This window comes from Cucumis melo, chromosome 2 (assembly GCF_025177605.1).
Source record: "Cucumis melo cultivar AY chromosome 2, USDA_Cmelo_AY_1.0, whole genome shotgun sequence".
Taxonomy (NCBI): Eukaryota; Viridiplantae; Streptophyta; class Magnoliopsida; order Cucurbitales; family Cucurbitaceae; genus Cucumis; species Cucumis melo.
In genome coordinates this window covers 22,003,381-22,025,656 of record NC_066858.1, presented here as the reverse complement: position 1 = coordinate 22,025,656, position 22,276 = coordinate 22,003,381, and the positions used below count along the sequence as shown (strand labels likewise).

At 36.9% G+C, this 22,276-nt stretch overlaps 2 protein-coding genes across 2 annotated transcripts; one reads left to right on the top strand and one right to left on the bottom strand.

Annotated features, from left to right (window-relative positions):
- The first annotated feature begins 2,965 nt into the window (after positions 1–2,965).
- LOC103494265 (uncharacterized) lies at positions 2,966–4,248 on the top strand. Its single transcript, XM_008455384.3, has one exon. The coding sequence runs from the start codon at positions 3,055–3,057 to the stop codon at positions 3,853–3,855; it is 801 nt and encodes a 266-aa protein (XP_008453606.1). The 5' UTR covers positions 2,966–3,054; the 3' UTR covers positions 3,856–4,248.
- A 3,000-nt stretch (positions 4,249–7,248) lies between these two features.
- On the bottom strand, positions 7,249–9,722 carry LOC103494266 (uncharacterized). Its single transcript, XM_051080958.1, has one exon. The coding sequence runs from the start codon at positions 9,392–9,394 to the stop codon at positions 7,457–7,459; it is 1,938 nt and encodes a 645-aa protein (XP_050936915.1). The 5' UTR covers positions 9,395–9,722; the 3' UTR covers positions 7,249–7,456.
- Positions 9,723–22,276: the final 12,554 nt, after the last annotated feature.

The following is a 22,276-nucleotide window of genomic DNA, read 5'->3' as shown; positions in this document are numbered from 1 at the left end:
TAAGCATAAGCATTCTATTGTTTTCTAATTGATATTAATTTTATGATTATACATTGTTCTTAAAATATAATTTTATTTGAAGAATTCATATGATGTATTTATTACAATCCTCATAGTCAAGATCTTTCATGATATTCTATGATCAAATATAATATTGGAAATATCATATTAGCGGATAATTGTGTGCAAGAAGAGAATCTTTCTCAACGTTGTACACTAAGATAAATATGTATTTGAAACATTAGTTTGACCATAGATTAAAGATGTTGAAGTCAAATTTTAGATGGAAATTAAGAAATACACGTGACATTCTCGTGACAATAATTGTAAATTTGTAATTAAGAGAAAAAAGAACCTGAAAACAAAGAAAAATAGTTATACTGAAGTCAAAACAAACTCTAAAATGGAGATTTAGTCGAGAGCTATAAGTTTACCTCGTAAAAAATTATAATGATGTATTTATAAATAAAATTGAAATAGATTTTCAACTTAAAAATTGCTTACAAGTTTAGGCTTCTTTTGTATAAAATACTTTTTTCGAAACTCTTTCTTAAACTTATTTTATAATAAGATTAATAAAATTTCAATATGACGTTACTTTTTAAATGGTTTTAAAAATAAAGTAAGAAGATTATAATAAAATCGAAAACATTCATTATTCCTAATGTTTTATTGGGTTTATTTTTAACATAAAATTTTCAAAACACGTTTATATACGGAATCAAATACATTCAACTATTATTTTTGAATGGTAAACAATAAATGAGTGTTTAACTTAACAACTTAAATTAAATGTTAGAGAAAAGGTCAAATAATTAAATAATATCACCACCAAAAGAAAAGAAAAAAAGTCCACAAAATTCTACAAATTGCATTTATGTAAATGAAAGTCTTTGTCTCCTCAAGCAAATGCCAAATGGCTTCCTTTTCTTCCCTCATCTTCTAGAAACTAAATTTTGTTTAAGCCATCGCCACCGAAAGCTTTACATTTTATTGGCTCAAATCACAAGTTTTGTATAACAAAACAAAATACTTCAATTTTCGGTAACCTCAACTTTTCAACTTTCCTTTTCCATTTCTTTACCTTTTTTTTAATTGTTATTTTACGGTATGGTTTTTAGGGTTTATGAAAAAGGAATTGTTTGGATTTTAAATAATTTTCCCATTTTAATAAAGGCTGCGTTGAAATTAAGAGTTTTCCAAAAAAAAAAAAAAAAAAAAAGTAGAAAAAAAAACAAACAAACAAACCATTTATACCCATCGTCCAAAAAAAACTAATAAAAGACAAATTTCAACGTAAATATTTTATTTATTTTTATTTTTGACAATTTTTTTTTAAATTATGAACATTTTCAAATATATCACAATAAATCAAAATATTTATAAAGTATAGTAAAATTTTATATTTTATCGATAATATATACTGATTGACCATAGACTTTTATTAGTACATTGGTAGAAGCCAAGTCATACAATGATATTATTGATAGAATATAAAATTTCATATCACTATATTTTACAAATATTTTTAACAGTTTTATCATTTATAATATTTTTCATTTTTATAATATTTTGGGTTGTTTCAAATATAGAAAAATTGACAATTCATTTATAGTAAAAGATAAAATTGATTTTTCTATGAAGTATAATTATTTGACAAATGTTTTACTTTTGACAATTTAACATAATAATAATAATAATAATATTTTTTTTTCTAGAAAGAATATTTATCCATAATTATTTTAATGTCACTGTTGATTTACAAAATTAGAAATGACGTGATACTTTATTTGTTATTTTTTTTAAATGAGATTTGCTAAAGGAGGAATGACATAATACTTTATTCATAAGATTTTATAATTCTGTTAAATATTGTTATCCTTTCATTAGACTCAATTAAATTAAAAAAAATAATCATAACTCTCTCTTAAATATTTAATTAACTAATCATTTTAAGGGTTTAAACTTTAAACGTTTAAATCCTTTTTATTATAAAATGACACAAATTTGTTTGGATCTTGAATATTATTTTTGTATTTTTATTTCACTTGTATATCTTGTAAAGTTTAAAGATCAAAACATGATGTATTCAGATTTAATGACTTGAAAATATTTGCATTTAGGATTATTCTAATTTATTATTTGACGTTCAAATCTTGAATAGTTTTTTTCATTACGTATCTCTTTTGGACTTGAATCTTGATCTTTGAATCACTTTTCTTAATCTAGTTTCGCTATTTTAACTAACTTATGTGAAAGATTCTCAAAATTACTCTAGTATCGAAGATATTACGCACTTCAAATTATGTGAAAGATTCTCGAAATTGCTCTAGTGTTGAAGCTATTAAGCACTCCAACATTTAAGTTAGTATAAAAGGAGTACATGGTTTAACAAAATACACAAAAATAAAGTTAGAGCTTATCTTCTGGGCAAATTACTTACTATTTCTTTATGAAGTCATCATGGCTATTTACAATACACTTCCCTAACAACTCAATATAGTTACATGTAATTCTAGTAGTGTTAGAATTTTGTATGGTGCTCGAGACTGTACACTTAGTTATTTTTCGTATGGTATATATATTTAATAGTTTTGCGGGTCGATCTAGAACCTAAGACTAACATTTTTTCCTTTTTAAGATGTGCATCTGTTCTTTCAATTTTTTCTTAAAATTAATTTAGGCCTCTCGTAAATTTTAAATCCTTGGACAACCTTTGTTATTATCTATATAAATAAATAAATAAACATAGAACATAACTCAGTTATAAAGATATTTGCATTCTTGATATAAAAAAACATCACATGATTAAATTTTCACCAAACACAAAGGTTAAATAAGTTTTTGTTTTCCTTTATTAATTTGTAAGAAAGAAAAAGTTCAAACTTTGATACTAAAATCCAAATATTAAAGGAAACATTGATATCATCTCTCTCTCTCTCTCTCTCTTTATCACTAAATTTTGTGCATTTATATATCATTTTCATCGTCACAAATTTGCATAATTCCAAACACACCCTTTTTCCTTTATCTTCCTTCTTCCGCACAATCTCCATGGACGACACCTCCGAATCCAATCCCTTAACCTCTAAACGCAATCAACACGAAGACGATGATGATTTCGAATCCGACGAATCTCTCTCCTTCTCCGATCTTCCCATGGACAGAGAAAACTCCGACGCCCATACTCATCCCGATAGCTTCCGCAAGAATCCACGTAGGTCCTCCTCCGAACCTCTCGATCTCTTCGAATTCTTCAGCGCTGGATTCATAACTTCCGAAATTTCTCCCGCAGAGGATCTGATCTTCTGCGGTAGATTGCTTCCTCTCAATGATCACTCTACGCGTATTACCGCCGATAAGAGTTTCTGGAAGGAAGAGATTAGTCGAAAACAGACTGTATTTCGAAAACGCTCCGAATCATTGTCCGGATTGCAGAGCTCTGTTTCTCGATCCAACAGTGCGAAATTCAATCTCAAACGGAATAGCCGATCGCTTGATTACCGTAGGCTCTATCGTCAAGCGAATTCGATTTTCTCACCAACGGCTGAAATCGATCGTAATTGTTCAATCAAGACCGGATTGAAACCTGATTCACTAAACAAAAAGACCTCATCGAAGCCGCGGTGGTATTTGTTAATGTTCGGAATGGTGAAGTTTCCAGCGGAGATGGAGCTCAGCGACATTAAAAGCAGACAAGTACGCCGGAGTTCGTCAACGCTTTTTCCATCAAACGAGACTAAAAGTAAATTCCACTGCGGTCGGAGCTCCGGCGAGGCGACTTGGAGGATACTTCGAGCGCTTAGCTGCAAGAACCACGCTAGTGTAGATGTAACGGCGTCGTTAACTGCCTAACGTATATTTCACGTGGATAGCACGTGAGCGGCGGTTGCATTTTCATTGTTACTATATTGCCCTCGCTGATGGTGTGACGTTCGAGTACCGCGAGAAGGTTAGTTTGGTAATTTGAAATTAAGATGAAAAAGATTAAATATTCTTCACGTCCAAGAGAGGATAGTGTACAGTGGCGGAGTCTGGCTGATGATGGTAAGGTCTTTTTTATTATTTGCATTTATTTTTATTTTTAGTTATTTTGATTTATATATATATATATATATATAAAAGTTTGGGTTATTTAGTTGGTGACAATTGACATAGAGATGTATGAGAATCACGAGAATCCCGACGAATCATAATCATAATTGTTAGAATTTTGGTGATATATATAGTCTTTATTTTTTTTCTCAATTTTTCTTAAAATCAAGTTTGGTATTTCTTAGTAAATGCACTTCACCTTTGAAAAAGATCCAACACAAGTAATGGCTTCTTTATTTATTATTATTTCATTCGTCGTTCCATTTAGGTAATTTTATGAAGGTTTTTTTCTTTAGAAGAAAATTTTAAAATATGATTCTTTTGATGTTTGCATCATTGTGGAGTACAGTGGCATGTTATATTCAAGTTGTCCCCTCTCTCCAAAATTTTGGTAGATGGTCTTCATCATCTACCTTTAATGTAAGTTTTAGGAAAAAAGCATACATTTTTATCATCTTAAAACCTAACAAATAAAATCTATATATTTGTTTTGACTCATTTTGTTGATTCTAAATTCTGAAAAGGAGTAATGTTTGTTTGAAAAAAGGAAATTGCAACGGTAATTAATTGTACTTTATCAAAAGAATGGAATGGAGTAGTGTTGAGGAAGGCTTCTCAATTTCATTGTAATAATTTTGGTTTGTAATGTCCAAAAAGTTAGCCTCGGGTATCTAATATGTTGGGAGGAAGATTGATGATTATACTTTATTATTATAGGGCAATATGTTTCATTCACGCGGAGTATAATGTCAACTAGACAACATTATAGTTTTCTTATGTACATAATGTGAGTTGTGAAATTAAAATGTATTGATTGAAGCGTATAGAGGAATTTTATGGTTTCTCACTATTTAACTAAACAAATCATTTCTTCAATGTTATGATTGATGCCCATAAAATTATGGCTTCAGGTTGATGGAAAGGAGAATCATTTAGATGGCCTTACTTTAGGACTTTATCTGTGCACTGTGTGCAGCCATTCAATGTTCTTATCCTATCTAAGAATGTGCTTTTAGATGAATGGTCGAAATAAACGTTCAATTTTGCATCTAATAGATTTTTAATGACTTCAAAGTGTCTAATATACTCAATTTTTAATTTGTTTTGTGCTAATCATGAACCTATTCAATCAACACTATTAAAATTTGAGTTTAGATTTTCACTAAGAGTACAATTGAAATTTAAATTTTATATCTAATGGATCGATTAATTATTTAAATTCAAATATGCCAAAAAGATCTATTATGCATAATTGAGAATTGAAAAAATCTAATTGGATATTCGAGGTGTTTAAGTGAAGGCAATGAAAAGTGGTGGAGGAGAGTTGTAAAGCTTGTCGTTTACGACGTAACGAGCTAAAATATAAATGATATTTTTTTAGTTGTGTACTCACGAACTCCTTGAATCAAATAATGCGTGGACTTCAACTTCAACTCTTTGGGTCAAACACATTGCACACTTTTAAAGTTCAAGAACCCAAACAAGACATAAACTTGAAAGCTTTTGAAACTTAAACTTATAAACATGACAATTTTGAAACTTAAACTTATAATTAAACTTAGGATATTACAATCTGGCTACCACTCAAGGAAGCCACATCAAACAAAGGAGACACTAGAGGTGCCTTCACAAAGATGAAGTAGATACTACACAAAAAATAGTCACATCGAAACGAACCTTGAGTGTATAGAAGGAGAGACTAGAGAAGGAGAGATTAGAGGTGCCTCCTAATATTCGTTTCATTAATATATCATGCTCCCATCCATCTAGCCATCCCATATTTTTCATTGACTATTGTTAATGGGATTGTAAAAGAAAGCACAATAATTTGTTTTTTAAGTGTCTAAAAGATGTAAAAAAAACTCTTAGAAAATTGATTTGTAGGTAGATGAATGTAGCCTCCATGGATTGAACCTATAAGCTATTAAGTCATCTATTGAGACTGCCTCATTTTTTATCATAAGACAAACCTATAAGACCTCCTATGATAGGTAATTTTTCAAAGCATATTAAATTAAATTCGTAAACCTTGAAAGTTCTTCTAAGTTCAACCATACACGCTATGGTGATAAATTAGTAGGTTAAAAAAAAAGATGGCCAAACAGGACATAGAGCAATGTAGAATCTTAACCTCGGTAAACGGAGAATTGAGACTTTGTTTTTTCACCCTTCTACTTGATCCATTTGCTTGTCACCTTTCCTTGCTTCCATATCATAATCACAAGACAAAATAATTGGATGTTGAAGATGAGCAAAATCCAGGCAACTACTGAGGCATGGACAAGAATTCTTTATTCTACAGAAAAGAATCGACCTAGAAGTACAAGGAAAAAGCGGACCAGTTCTTTCACGCTTCAAATTTACCATTTGAAAAGATCAAAGAAATTGAGTTGATGGGGGTTTAATAATGTAATTGGTAATAGAAAAAATGAAGTGCTGCAACTCAGCATCTATATAACCTATGACTTGGCCAATAGAAAATATAAGAGTTGAGGGGGTTTAATATGATAGGAATGCTATCAGACAAAATGCTCTACTGATAGATTAAGAATGGTATACGTTAGTAGGGGTACATTTGTATTGGCCAAGTTATAAGTTATAAGTTATATAGATGGAAGGAGTGAATGAGACGGGAACTGAAGAGGGGGTGAGTCCAAGTATCTCGTTTTACTGGGATTATGTAGTAGTTCTACATCTTTCTTATTTCATAACTATTCAGGGACAGTTTGGGATCTATTAGAATAACACTGAGGAAATTACAGAAGAGATCTTCATGACCTCAGTGGATAACTACAGTTTAGCATCTAAAGTAGCTATCAAGCTCCAGAAGAGGGACACAAAGTCTTTTGTCCCAACAAAAAAGATTGTACACAAGGAATAACAGTAGTTAGTTTCATAAAATTACAAGGGCCGGGAGGCACAATTAAAGAAGTACAATCTTTTAAACGTCTAATGGGTATTATGGATCAAAATCTAGTGTCTAACAATCAACGTATAGTTCAAAAGGCCCAGAACCTTCATCAGTTAGATAATAAAAAACATACTGAGATCAATAAAAGATTACCGATGTTTTAATGTCGGGAAAAGCTCCTACCCTTCTACATACGTTTCTTGTGAAAAATCAAGCATAGTTGATTGGGGAAGCCAAAAGAATTAGGTAATGTACAATCATATTATATCAGAGAAAACAAAATCATATATTCATAAATGAAATCAATGGAAAAATGATAGACAACTTTCACGAACCCCAAATCTAAATTACAAGCTAAGCCGGTACAAACAAACCTAATACACATAACTCACTGAAAATACAAGGAAAGAAAAATAAAAACATGTGTAAGGTAAAATACCTTTCAAGGCTTCAGTTGCACGTATAGACTCCAGACTCAAACTTGTGATCTGTCTCGTAGAAGTCCGTCTTACCCTCAGTAGCTGGCCGTAAAGAAATCCCGGATAGTGTTCTATAACTCTGAACTGAAAATTTCACATAACCAACCACTTCAAGTTCTTCTCCTTCATCTTCCTCGTTCCTATCCACAGGCATCCTTGCTCTCAACAGACCTGGAGAACCCTTCAAAGGAATCTCAGGGACATGCCATTTTAATTCTTTTTCGGACCTATTCAATATAGCTTTTGGAGACACCTGTAACAATGAAGGATCAACTGGTAGTTTTAGAGTAAAAGTCACGTCATTCAAAGGTTGCGGCAAATCAGGGTTCGCAGCGTATTGAATCATCACAGAGAGTAAAGTCCCCCTATGGCGCTGTATGAGACGAACTCTCAAAGGCAATGGGGTTAATCTAGGTAGCAAACTATACTTAATAATTGGTATGGGTTCATTTGAAGGTGCTGTACGCACGTGAAACATTCCATTTCCAAGACTGCTAACACGAGAACCCTGCACAACAAATCTCTTAACTGAAGCAGTATCCTCAACACGAAATGAAAACTCTGTTTCTTTATCATCCGAAGTTTTGGGTGGCAAAGTTTTCAAATATACGACTCCCATCATTCCTACTCTTGCCAACAGTGATTCTCTGAACTCTGCACTAATTTGTTCTATGATATACATTTCGGGACCCTTCATTTCAGTCTTAGTCACCAAATTTTCAAGTGGCGTTCCTTTACCAGTAGCATCAGCAACAGCTACTTTCGTTCCATCAGGTCCGGTCTGCAAGAGTTCCAAGCCACCGAGGCCTTCTGTTTTTTTAACCTTCTCAGGACCCACGAACTCAGATGGATCTAATCCTCCACCCCAAGCATCGCTGAAGCCCTCAAACGTTTCTTCCATTGTAGCTTGATCAGTACTGAATTCTATACCACCATAGTTTCCTTCGAATCCCTCGACGCCAATATGTGTTGATTGGGTGGCTTCTGCAGGTGGCAATGTTGGGACCTCAAGACCCGCCAACACCATAGTCAAATCCGTAGCAGAAGGATCCTTGGTCTTCTTGAACCCGCCCACCAGCTCTTCAGGCTTGTTAATCATGTCACTAGCCGCAAATGGATCCTGTTCAACAGCGGGCTCCTCAGCCTTCTGCTGCTGCTGATCCTGTTGCTCATTCACACTCTGAGTAACAGGAGCAAGAGTTGCTGCGATTTCATCCCCAGCTTCAAGAGTCTCCGCGGGTAACTCAAATCGTGCACTCGAAAATGCCTCCACATTGGCTTGATGTTCAATCGAGTGAACCTCCATAGCATTCCAATTATCAGCCCCACGAATCTTGTTCTCCGTATCAAGAGCCGAATGAACCATTTTCGCAAGACCATCCCCGTGCATCGAAGCAAGCATTGCCGCAAGCCGAATATTGCTGACACCCCTAAGAACAATATCCAACGCCATATAAATCTCAGCGTATTTCCGGCTAAGCTTCTCGGGAGTGACATCAACACCACGACAGGCCGTAACAACGACGCTAACGGCTTGGTTTACAATATGGATACATTCAAAGACATTAACAGAATTATCTTGATCAGCAGTGGTAATCCCAAGAACATAGATGCCATTGACAAGGCGATATACAACTCGGTAACGGCTTTCCGCACCGACAATAACCTGACCATTAGAGGCAGCCAAAGGATCATCACCAAGAGAGGCAATAGAGTCGGCGAGAGAAGAATCATCACCAAGGACGGTGGATGCGTGGTGGCTCTGATGCTTGGTGGCAGCGAAGGCCAAACGTGTCTGGCGGAAGGAGGTTAGGGCAACTAACGCTCTTGGAGGAGGGAACCATTCACGAGTTTGAAGGAGGATATCAGATCCATTAGCAGGCTGCAGGGCAAGGGCTAAACAGGACATGGCGAAATGGTAGATTCAGATCTGATTGTGATTGATCCAAAGCTTTTTCAATTCAATGGGGATTGAAATTCTGTGATTCTAGGGTTTTGAAGTTGAACTTGAAAGAGAAATGAATTAGGGGACATACTTGGATAAGGATGATCTTCAATTGCGGCTTCTTCAAGGTTGTTGAATCTTTGATGTCTCCGGCAGAAGAAGGAAGATCGCAGTTGATGGCGAGATCGGTCAGTGAGGACTCGGAAATGGAAACTCAGAGTTGGGAGCGAGTTGGAAATGAATAAGAATGGTTTGGGCTGAGGAGGTCGTACCAACATAGCCCATAAAGTCTGCTTCTTTTGCTTCTTTTGAGCTGCCCTACATATAATCCACATTCAAATTTTGAACTAATACATTCGTTTAACGTTAAATCGCTAAAGATCATCCAACCTTTGACTTTTGGTGATACACTTCTATCGATGAACAACTCGTCATTTATTTTTATTCTCTTAATATTAATTCTAGTTGGTTGGTTTTTATTCTTAATTTATTTAAGATTTGATCTGGTTGAAAGATTTTATTTTTTTTTAAAAAAAGTTGGTACATCAGAAGGGTTGTTCTATACTATGTGTTGCGTACAAAGTTGCACACTAGGTCATTGATTGAATAGTGTGCAAGAGTGAGGAGATCACCAGTGTTAGGAAGAGCCTAGCAAGCAAAGTAAATTCACAAGTGTCACACTCAAGGAGAGCCTGTGAAATGTAATACAAGATTGATTCAAGAATCAATCAATTCAGAGGGAGATTCCTTGGTAAATCTGGATTGTGCAGTATAAGTTTGTTTAATAGCTTGAGGATATTAATTCTAATAAAAACTTTGTACTTATTAACCATTTTGAATTTCAATATATGATCTCTTCAATTAGGTTCAAGACCCCTTAGATGTAAGTGCAATTGCACCGAACTGAGTTATCAAAGTGATTGTGTTATGTTCTCTTCTTTAGAGTTGTTACTCGTGCCATTTATGCAGTCTATTAGTGATAGACCAATATTTTCAACATGGTCTATCAATGATAGACTATATCATTGATAGACTAACATATTTTGCTATATTTTCAATTCTTATAAAATATTGCTATGCAAATATTTCAAATCTAATTGCTATATTTGTAGCTATTTCCCCTAAATAAAACTCATTTTGACATATTAATATTATTGCAATCCTTAATGGCTAGGAAGAGATTTTCCGATGAATTAATGTCCATTGATTTAGACTCCTTCCTCCTTGCTAACTACGAATAAGAGAGAGAGGAGCCTGAACTGAAGCAAGAATGAAAACGGGTGAGATTCACTCCCCATTCTCTCTTAAATAAAGCTCGCCTTCTATAAGTACCAACCAGAAAGAAGAAAAAGCCTACTCAAAGTATATGGAATAAATCAGTCCGACTATCGATAACTCCTCTTGTTCTTTTTCCGCCACGAGAAAGACGCTAAAAAATGAAGAGCGCGCGGAGGCTCAAAGAAAACAAAGGTTCTCAATGAGAGACTCTAAAGGCTAAAAAAGCAGAGGAGGCTTGACTGAAAGGAGCCTAAGATTCAAGCTGAATTAATTAACAAAGATTGAGAAACGATTGGTCCAGAGGCACGAAGCGAAACGACTCTGAAGGAGTGTATTATGAAATAACTCGACTCAAAATCAAAGGCTTCGTTAAGAGTTAAAAGCGAAGTCCTTATCCCTTATTCTATGAAGGAGTGCATTATGAAATAACTCGACTCAAAATAAAAGGCTCCGTTAGGAGTTGAAAGCGAAGTCCTTATCCCTTATTCTATGAAGGAGTGCACTAATGAAATAACTTGACTCAAAACATAAAGGATCAAAGAATTTGAGAAGAATTTGAAAGCGAATTCTTTATTCTGCCACTGTTAAGGAGTGCAACGAAGTGAATTTCACTAATATGGTAATTCATTTGAATATAGATTTCTGAGTCCTTCAGACATACCCCTATTTAAGAAATCCATATAAATCTGAATATATGAACTGATGGAAAAAACATCAAGAGACATGCTGCAGCAGAATGAAAGGATCATACTTTACTCTATATGCATCTAAACGATTTAGAAGTTGACATGCATGTGCTATGCGATGGACCTAAACGAAGAGCATAAAAGGTAAACGATGAACTTACCTTTTATAGCTCTGAACTTCTTCTTCGATCCAAAGCTTCTTCTTGCCTGAAAATCACGAGCGAGGACAACTACTAAGTTGACCTACTAATCTCAGGACCAAGAACGGAGTTGTGGAATTCGGTTTTGTGAAGTAAAACTTAGCGAGAAAGGAAGAAGGTGTATCGTTTAGGTGACTTTTTCAACAAAAACATCATCTTTTCTCATTCTGTAATGAGAAGTTTATATATGAAATTTACATGCAAATTGCATGCAAATTATTTCATATAATCTCAACACCTAATTAATCCATTAACTCTTAATGGAATTAGTGGCTTTTAATTTCACAATAGGCTGCCACATTGTCCATTAACTTTTAATTAATTAAGTAATTAGTCAAAGGGACAATTTGGTCATTTGACCAATTAAGTCAAAGTCAAACTTTGACTTTTCTTAGTCAAAAGTTAACTTTTTGACTTTTTGCTATTTTACCCGTCTTGACTAATTCTAACCTCCCGTGTATGAATCCACATTCATTTTTTCTAAAATTCAAATCATATTTGAATATAAATCCGATTAAAGTTCAAAGTTAAAAGTCAACATATTGATTTTTACAACTTTGACCGTTTCAAAACTTTCCAAGCTTTTAAATATGAATCTATGTTCATATTTATTTAAATCATATTTAAACACAAAGCTTAAAGTTTATTTTTACCGACTTATATCTTATATATTTGTCGGTTTGTCTCTCTTTTTTTAGTTTGAACAATTCGAATTACTTCAACATACTTGTTCTTAGTTGAATCCATATGAGATAGTAGGGGAACCTAATGGACCTATAGATCATGGGCTCCAATGATTCGAGATTAATTGGCTAAACTCTTTTAGACTTAGACCAAGCTTAATCAACATTTGTTAACTAAAGAGTCATTCCACTAAAGAATCTTAGTTGCACTCCCCTCACTATAGATATATTTCTGTCCACCTGATATAACCATGATGAGTAAGTTGATCCTTCACAGGTTGTTCGTAATCTTGGCTGGGTCAAAATACCGTTTTACCCTCGAGATTACATCTTGCTCCTTAAGACCCACTGATCCACTATTGAATAATTGGTTTAAGGTCCAACCTATAAACCTGAATCCTTCTCGGGCCAATGAGAAGGTGGGGCCTTTAGTTCAAGACTTGGATTCAGTCCTTAAGGGAACAACCTATCTACTATCCCAGAAATGGGTAGAAGTGAATTCCGTCTTGCACCCTATGTCCCTAGTTATTCACTTAGTCTTATCCCTGAAATGGGAGGCTTATTGGGCCAGCAATGATGAGCTGCCTCACCTGTGCAGATTTAAGGATACTACCGAATGAACATAAGTTCATAATTAGCTCAGGATTAAGATCAAGTTACCTAGGTCATCATAATCGAAATAGTTAGTTTATAGTTTACGGTGTTATAACAAAAAGTGACATTTCGTGATTCAGTCTTATGCAAACCATTTAGATAGGATGCCCTCACTCCCATGTCTCTACATGAACGATTCAGGATTACATCGTTTGTACTAACTACGGAGCGGGCTGCATCCACAGTGTTTTTCTAGAATAAGGCGCCCAACCTTATTCATACACTATAGACTATTTGAGTTATTAACTTGAACTTAATCCATGTTTATGTCTCTACATAAAGTTCAAGTGTATTTGACAAACTCAGTAAAATAGCCTCGGGATCTTAATTTATTGGTTTTAAGATTATAGCATTCAATAATAAATTTTATTGAATCAAATAACAAAATACGAGTTTTAGGACACAAAGTCCAACATGAACAAGGGTTGCGAGGAGTTCAGTTGAATAGAGGTTCAAAGCCCTCAATAAAAATAAAGACTTATCCCTATGAAGAGGCTTGAAAGAGTGCAATGAAAGAATTCCATTAATAGGACGAAGGTTCAAAGCGAAACGACTGTGAAGGAGCCCTTTATTTTTAGAAATAACTCGACAACAAATGAAAAGAGAGGTTCAAAGAATTTGAAAGCGAATTCCTTCCTTATCCAATTAGAAGGAGCCTTTTCTTTTTTGAAATAACTCGACTCAAAATGATAAGGCTCCGTTAGAAGTTAAAAGCAAAGTCCTTATCCCTTATTCTGGAAAGGAGCCCTTCAAATTAGAAATAACTTGACTCCAAATGATAAGAATACAATGAAAGTGAAATCCTTATCCATTATTCTTAGAAGGAGCCCTTAGATTAATACCTTGACTCAAAACGCCCACAGAGCGGTGCGAAGCAGCTCGACTAAGAAGGAGAGGAGAAGAGAGGCAGAGTAGGAGTTGAATGAAAGCGAAAGTCCTTATTCTTAAAAGGCTCAAATAATTTAAGAAAGAATGTTTGTTGAGTAGAAATCCTATGGAGCGGTAGGGAACTCTACGATCTTTTCCCTTAATTGTATTGAATCAATAAATAAAGAGGTCAGTGCTACGACCCTAGTTTGATCCAACATTGATCAGGGACGAGCCCTGACTTGCATAGGTCCTTGCTTTTCATAAAGCTTCGTGGGGTCGGGCCAATTTCTCATACTTGCTCAGTGTGCCCTCTTTCATCGAGTGTCCTGCTCGGTTCACTAGGCTCTTGGCCTACCAAGCACTTGCTTGCTGCTTCTGCCACCTGTTTGGTGGGCTTCGTGCTCCTTATCCTGACTGTTCTCTCTGCTGGGCCCCCCTATGGCTCTAGCTATAAGCTATGGTAGCTCTAGCTCGCAACCACAGGCAAAGTAAGGCACGAAGCAAAACAACTATGAAGGAGTGCATTAATGAAATAACTTGACTCAAAACGATAGGGTGCAAAACAACTCGACTAAGAAGGAGAGGAGAGGGGCGAAGCGACTTAAAAGGAGTGCAAGTTGACCTACTAAATAAAGAGAGGGACGAAAGTGGTCAGGTCCGCCCCCATTTGAATTACATTAGAAGGGTCAAAGAATTTAAGCTTTTGCTAGAATTAGAGAGATCCTAAGAGTCATCTGTCCCAGTTTCTATCACTGCGACCATCTGGTTCACCGCTACTACCAAAAAGTCTCGTGCTTACCTGACTCTTATTGATTATTGATTATCTTGGACCCCGGTCGTGCTTTTAGTTTCCATTCCTATCATTAGATTTATGAGGAATCCCTTGTGCTCTACCATCAGAACTTAGAGTTCGTATCATGGTGAAGCCCACGTAGCGGTAAGGCTGTGATTCTTGCTCAAAAAAGAGACCGAAGGCTTGAGAGTTATTGGCTTATCCAACCTGACAACATTCATGAGTCACTTCTTCAACTGTCCCTTGGAGATAGCCATGCATCATTACCCCTCGTCCTTTCTTTCCTTCTGATCCTCTAAGTCGAGCCTACTATTTCCTAACTGATATAGAGAATGAAAGAAAGACAAAGAGTGATTTTTTCCAAGAAAGAAATAAGAAAAGCTGATGATCTCAACTGATAGAATGAAGTTGAGTTCCTTTGCTTCCCACAGTGGGCTTCCTCTTTCTTTCAGATCTTACTTAATTACATTGCTCCTTCCTAAAGTTTCCTACTATTTAAAGGCTCCTACACCAGCCTTTTTTCTTAGTAAAGTTAAGCTTTGGCTCCCTAAAGACCAAAGAAATGGTTAAGGGGGACTTTCACAACGGGCTATGCCACTCAAACCAACCGAAGGAAGTCACATCTGTCCCATTACAGATACCTACAATGCCATGATCACATTGGTTTACCTCTTTTTTCATGGTAGTTCAACGGATGGTCGCCCCTCTAATAAGAAAAGGAATAAATATGGAAACTTCTTTGCCATTTGGATCGGAGAATTTATGAAGGAAATCAGGTTTGCAATTTCCAAAAACCACACGATTATATAGCCAAAGGGAATATGTCACACCTAAAATCATCCCAAGCACAACTAATGTGGCTACTGAGCTATTTCTTTGGAAAGCTCCTACTGAGATGGAAAATTCCTCGATAAAGTTGTTAGTACCAGGTAAACTCATATTGACCAAAGTGAAAGCAAAGGAAATGGTAGAGAGATTTGGCATGGTGCTCATTGAACCTCCGTAATATCTAACAAGTAGAGTCCGATGTCGGTCATATAGAACACCAACACATAGAAAAAGGGTTGAAGAAACCAGTCCATGACTTAACATCGATAGAATGCTACCTCTAATTTCCTGTATGTTCAATAGAGCTAAAGATTCCCCCCACATACGAGTACGTCGATTACCCCTTAAACAGTATAAGATAGTTACACCTATCATACGAATTTTTAACGACATTGATTTTTCTGGTTGTTTCGCTCTGTTGATCGATGGTAGTATAAGAGATCTGTAAACCCCTGCAATTCTTTACATAATGGTTCCTGCTTTCTACCCATAATTAGCATGTATCTCTCCGGGTCATACTTGACGTATCACATTCGTCACCCCCACCCCAACTATATCTTCCTTATTAGTGAATCAGAAATAGTGCATATATACTATGAAATGCTGCAGGGACGAGAGAAGGTGAGATACTATGATCACGTAGAGAAGTGCTACCCTTCGGCTCGGCAATATGGAACCTCTCAACAGCTCCCCTTCTTTTATGAGGTCCTATTAGGATAGGTAGGCCCAAGCCTTTCCCCTCTTCCCGATCGAGCTTTCCCACGACTGAAAAATAAGAATTGAGGCCATTAAAGAAAGGCACCGATCGCCCACTGAGATTTGGCTTTCCTTATCTATGTGCGCACTACGTCAACACTAGCAAAAAAGAGGTTAACTTTACTAAAGAAGAAGGATTGCGCGGGGCCTATATTTTGGCCAAGTTTATCGTACCTCCGACTCTTCTATTACTCGACCGCCATATTTTCTTACCTTTCACCGTAGTTACGCCAGAAAGAAAAGGTTCCACACGAGCTCCGTTTTGTGGCGTGGTGGTAGGATCGATAGGGGATTGGCTACGAGTGTAGATAGAGTTAAATGTGTAGGAGTCATGCAAATACATAGGTCCGTTCTCTTTTGGATGAATGAGGTTATTAAAAAGGCGCTTTTTGATCTAAGGTCCCTCGGAGCGAGGGGTTAGGTAGGTAGTATGGGCCCTTTGACTTCCAGCTATGTTCTGTGCGGCTCCTGGAAAGTGAATGAAAGGAAGCGAGAAAGAGCCACCCCACAGAGTAGTTTTTAGACTACTCTGAAGGAGGGACGGAAGTAGCTCGACCATAGGAAGAAGGGGTGTAAGAAAAGAAAGTGAAAGTGGAAAACCGCGGAGTGGGGGCTTAAAGCATTTGAGAGAAGCTTGCTTTTTTTTTGTTAGTAGGTTTAGAAAGAAAACTTATCCTTGAAATATAAAGGGTCTAGATGGTCTGGAGGATGGGTTAGTGGTTTTTCACAAATTCTTTGCTTCTAGCGAAGGCTTCGTAGGAGTCTCATTTATAAGGAGATATGAATATTCCACTTCGAACCTGTCAAGATAAGGATGCCTTGGTTACTATTTTATTTTCTCTTTCTTTATTGAAAGGGATTTGATTAATCTAAGGGCTCCTTCATAGTCGCTTCGCTTCACACCTTCTTTTGAGCAAAGAATTTGTGAAAAAAGAATCTGGACCTTTTGATTTCTTCATATGAACTTCTTTTTAGTAGGAAATAAACCAGGAACATGAAGAAAAATAAACTATAGGGTGAAGTTTGAGTCATCTGTAAATCTTAGTGGAATGAACAAGTCTGACGTATGGTAAAGGACTCGACTGAAAGGAGAGGACTAATTAAGCTAGTCGTCACTGGTTTAATTGAAAGGTCTAGGTGACTAGCCTTTTAGTGGAATTGGAGAAGTCCGAAGGACCTCTTTGATCCACTAAGTCAAAGATAGAGCCTTGCATAAGTAGCGACTTACACGAATGGTGTCACGACTGCCCCACTGTCTCCGATATGAACCCAACAAAATTGAATTCTTCGTTGAAGATGCAGAGTACCAACGACTAGACGGTAAGACCCCGTGCACCTTCACTATAGCTTCATAGTGATAACCTTGATCGAATGTGTAGGATAGGTGGGAGGTGGTGACACACAACGACCAATCCTGAAAGACCACTCTTTCATCTAAGAATGCCTAACCACCATATCGAGTTTTCAGGGGGGTGGGACATTACAAGGTGGGTAGTTTATTTGAGGAGGATGCCTCCTAAAGAGTAATGGAGGTGTGCGAAGGTAAGCTCGAGCTCAGATTTTGCTCGTGAGCGTAATGGTATAAACCTGCCTGACTGTGAGACCAATTGGTTAACTAGAGACGAAAGTCGATCATAGTGATCCGGGAGTTCCGTGTGAAAGGGCTCTCGCTCAACGGATCAAAGGTACGTTGGGGATAACAGGTTGATGACTCTCAAGAGCTCTTATTGATGGAGTCATTTGGTACCTCGATGTCGACTTATCACATCCTGGGGTTGAAGAAGGTCCCAAGGGTTCAGTTGTTCACCTATGAAAGTGGTACGTGAGTTGGGTTTAGAACGTTGTGATGTTGAAATTTATGTCCTAAAACTCGTAGTTTGTAGTTTAAAATTATATTCTATTAAGTAAATTGGTTATTGAGAACTTATTAGTGAAAATAGAATACTATAGTCTTCTATCATCTCGAACTCAGACGTGCGCGTACAAACTAAGTGGATAGAGATCCCTTTCGGTCAAGGAGGTAGGCTCGACTTGGCTTGGGCTTGGGTGAAATCAAGGGATTTCTTTACAAGGAGAGGCTCCTGAAGATGGTAGATTGAAGAGGACTGAGGCTCGACTGAAAGGCGAGGAGTTGAAAGGAGTTTTCAGACTATTTAGTCCTTTGGACGTCCTCTGGACTTGTTTATATCCATATTAACCTGAGCTAATTTTCTTTTCTTTATGTAAACGCTTAGCGCCTTCAGACGGTTTTGACCCTACTACGCGATTGGGGTTTCAGATCTATATAATTTCTCCATCGACGAGGGCTTTTTATTAAAAGAACTCTGATCCATTAATCAAGCCCTATTATCTGACACCTAGGGAGGGTGGCCGTTCTTGGGTGGTGAGTTGCAATGAAAGAGCTGAGAAGTTATGGATGTACATAGAAGGGTGAGCCTCTCTTGACTCAAGCCGGAACACTTTCTCTGTGCCTAGCCTACATACTGAATCAGACAAGTGAATCAATCGACGTTATCTTCTTCTTGGCGTGATCGTGCTCTAGACTAAGAACCATGGGGGCTCGCACTCACTCCTTTTGTGACCAAGATTCAGAGCTATTCATAAAGCTTGGGTGCTCCCGCCTAGGAAAGCTTATCTATCCTCTAAAGAACCTTAGCCATACCATGTAACTATAAGACAAGGGACCAAGGTCCCTTTCTGAAAGGCTTGGGGCATCCTTTCTTTAACTGAGAAACTTCCAAGCCAACCTTCTTTACTTAACTTAAGCCTTTATCTTCTCTGGGCGCATGCTCTTCCATTGATTGGGAATTAATTCCCTTGTACCATGGAAGGTCTCTGGCTTTTTTCTAGCGTTGGGGATTTTTTCATGCTAGTTTCGGATGAAAAAAGGCTTCAAGCTCAAGTGCAAGCTGAGTAATCTTGTTTAGCTTTACTCTCAGACTAAAGAAAGGGATGGAAAAATGAAAGGTCAGAGAGTCTTCTTTGAATTCCTCTCCCCACAACTAGAGGATCTGGCAACTCAAATAAGAAAATAAGACGATCGATGATATGATATCCAGCATCAAGACCAAATCCCAAGGCTAAGAATTATCGAGGACCACACTTCTATCCACTACGCTGTTCCTTATCTTAAGGCAAAAATAGAAGAGCGAGAGTTTTGAAAAAACAGTATCTTCCCTTTGGCTTTATGGAATGTGGGAAGGACTTTGGCTACCTTATTGTAGGGTTTCGACGAAAAAAAGCACCTCCACTAAATGATGAATTTAGATGCCATTCTCGAAGATCTAAGAAGGTTGAATAATGAATAAGTGGGTGATTTCTTAAAGAACCTAATTAGGCCAAGTAAGAGTCCATGGTCCAACATAGCAAAATATGTCAATAACAGAACAAGAAAGGGGAATGCCAAGGTTAGTGAGAAAGTAAAAAACTATGTCTATGGCCCTCCAGTGGCCCACGTAGTGGTATCCCTACCTAATTGGTAAGACTTTTTCATTCGTAAGCACTGTGCGAGTCGTCTTGTCTACGAAGCCGAGCTCTTGATCCTAGTTGCCTTCTTTTCTTTCCTGCTTGATTATGATAGGCCCTTAACGAGGGGTGGAGTTCATTCCGGAAACGCGCAGAGGGCTTCTTCTTTCTTAGCTTTGCTGCTTTGTCTTATGAGGAGTCCTAGGATCAGAAAGGGCATGATGAAGAAGGATAGTGAATTCGGTATGGAATCGAATGAGAAGGGAAATGGATATATATAGCCCTCCTCCTATTAGACAGGAAAAACTAGCTGCTACCATGGGCTTAATGCACCAACTAGATGGGATTGCCACTAGAATAGAATTAGAAGAAGGAAGCCTAGGATTAAGACCTAAATAGCTCATTCAACTGAAGGGAATGCTTTCAATCGGTTCCTCGCTTTAACTGCATTCGCTTAAGAACAAGAAACTCACTATGAAATCCTCCTCGTTAGGGAAGCAAGAGGGAGAGGTTATGACTAATACACTCAATATAAAAGAGAATAGTTGGGGTTCAGGAATGACTAAAGCAAAGGATAGATCTCAGTGCAATTCACTTTCTTGCCACTACTCTCCCACTCTTCAAAGAGTGATATAGGGAGGGATTGGTAGCCCTTACCTTAGACTTGGATAAATCTCAATCCGAATGAGTGAGAGATGCCTATAAGATGACGTCTTAGCTAGATCCATCATGCATGAATCATGAATGAGAGTTCCCATTAGAAAGGACAAGAGTAAAGCAACGAGACTGAAAAGGTTATTCAATAAAGAGATAAAAAAGAAAAGGTACAAAGCGAGAAAGGGGCAGAAAGAAAAGAAGAGAGGATTAGCTTTCTTATCTGATTATATCTTGTTCATATCATCAGAAAGGAGAGAGCAATTCAACCTCCTTCTTAACTCCTCTCAACTCCTTATTTAGTAGCTCAACTTGCACTCCTTGACATTGGCAGAATAAGGAATTCACTTTCAAATTATGAGATAATTCTTTGATTCTTATTGTTTGGAGTCGAGTTATTTCATAACCTCCAGATAGGTGAATATGAATTTCAGACTCCTTCTACGCATCTGGACCCCTTATAATTGCCTAGGAATTTGAGAACAAACAAAAATACGAGCGCAATCTAAGAATATTGAGAAGAAGAAGAGAGGCTACGTAAAGAGTTGACAAAGAATTTTGAGAAGTGACTGATCAATGTTCTTGAGTACACCTATGTACTAAGACAAGCTTCTACACCAGAATATCTGTCTCTTCTTTAGTCGGTAGAGGTCAAAGACAGCTCAAGCAATCACAGTAAGGGGAAGGTAGAATATCTAAACTCTGATTCCAGAAGAACCTATCCACGAGGTGGCAACATTATCTGCTTAGGAAGCCACTATCAAGAGTTGGATTAAAACTAAGATAATGCTCCCATTAGTTCATTATCTCTTAGAGGTGGATAAGCTAGTTCCCCTACTTTGACATCAAAGGTATTTCGTGATGAGAGCTCTCACTCTGTAGGGGAAGGTATTTCATTCTTTCATCTCAGATCTTGTTTACTTATGAATGATAAGGCTATGACTAGAGGCTTGCTTCTTTCTCTTCATTCTGGATCCAGGACAAAGACTGTTCCGTGATTCCACTAAAGACAAGGATAGAAGAAGCTTGTCAGAAGAGAGATGACCACAAAACTTCCACCGTAGAGGCCAAAGCCTTATTCATTATCTATTCACCCTGGGCAAAGATGTCAAATTTTGGCTCTTTACGTAACTCTTCCCTATAGGTGCCAGTTAGAAAAGAGGTCTTCTTGTGCACAAAATTGTCTAGAAGAAAGAGAAGGAGAGGTTGAAAGAATTGGAGAGAGTGAGTTAGTGAGTTTACGAAGGAGAGGATGTGAGGATCAATATTTATGGGTTAGAGGAGTTAGACATGACCCAGGAGAGAGGTTCATATAGGGGGCATCCGTGGAAAGGGCTATAGCTATCTGAGTTCTTGGTCTTTCTCTTTCTGAAGTCGTTCTTTATTTGATTCTCACTGTAGTGGTCAACTCCTTATGAAGCCTAGCTCTTTTTTATTTATTGAAAAGGAATTATTAAAAAGAAAGGAAGGAGAAAACCCTTTCTTATGGCAGTGGAGTAAAGAGGTCCTTTCTATGTGGAACCGAAGGTTCAAAGAATATTGACGAAGTGAAACGACTGAATATGAGTGGGACCGGGCATGATAGGCTTGAATCGAAGATCAATAAAATTCGAATATAAGATTAGAGAAATCTCAAATTAGTCCAAGGAATCAAAGGTAAAGGAAGAGACCAAAGGATTACTTTTTAGTGGAATTCTTCGACTGCCCCGTGGGAATATAGCCGGATGAAAGTGGCTACGGAGACTTGTCTTCTCTTGCTTTTTTTTTTTTTGATGAATTCTCAACTTTTCTTGCTTGAGACATTCATTCTTCGATCCCTTCCATAAACTAGTCCCATAAGAATTCAATGGAATAGAGAGGTGAAATGGGTAGGGCATTTCATTCCTTATTCATTTTCAGGTTATGACCCGAGAGGCTTGCTTTTTTCTCTTCATCCTTTTATTGCCCGTAAGATCAATCGTCATAAGGAGTTTAAGGCT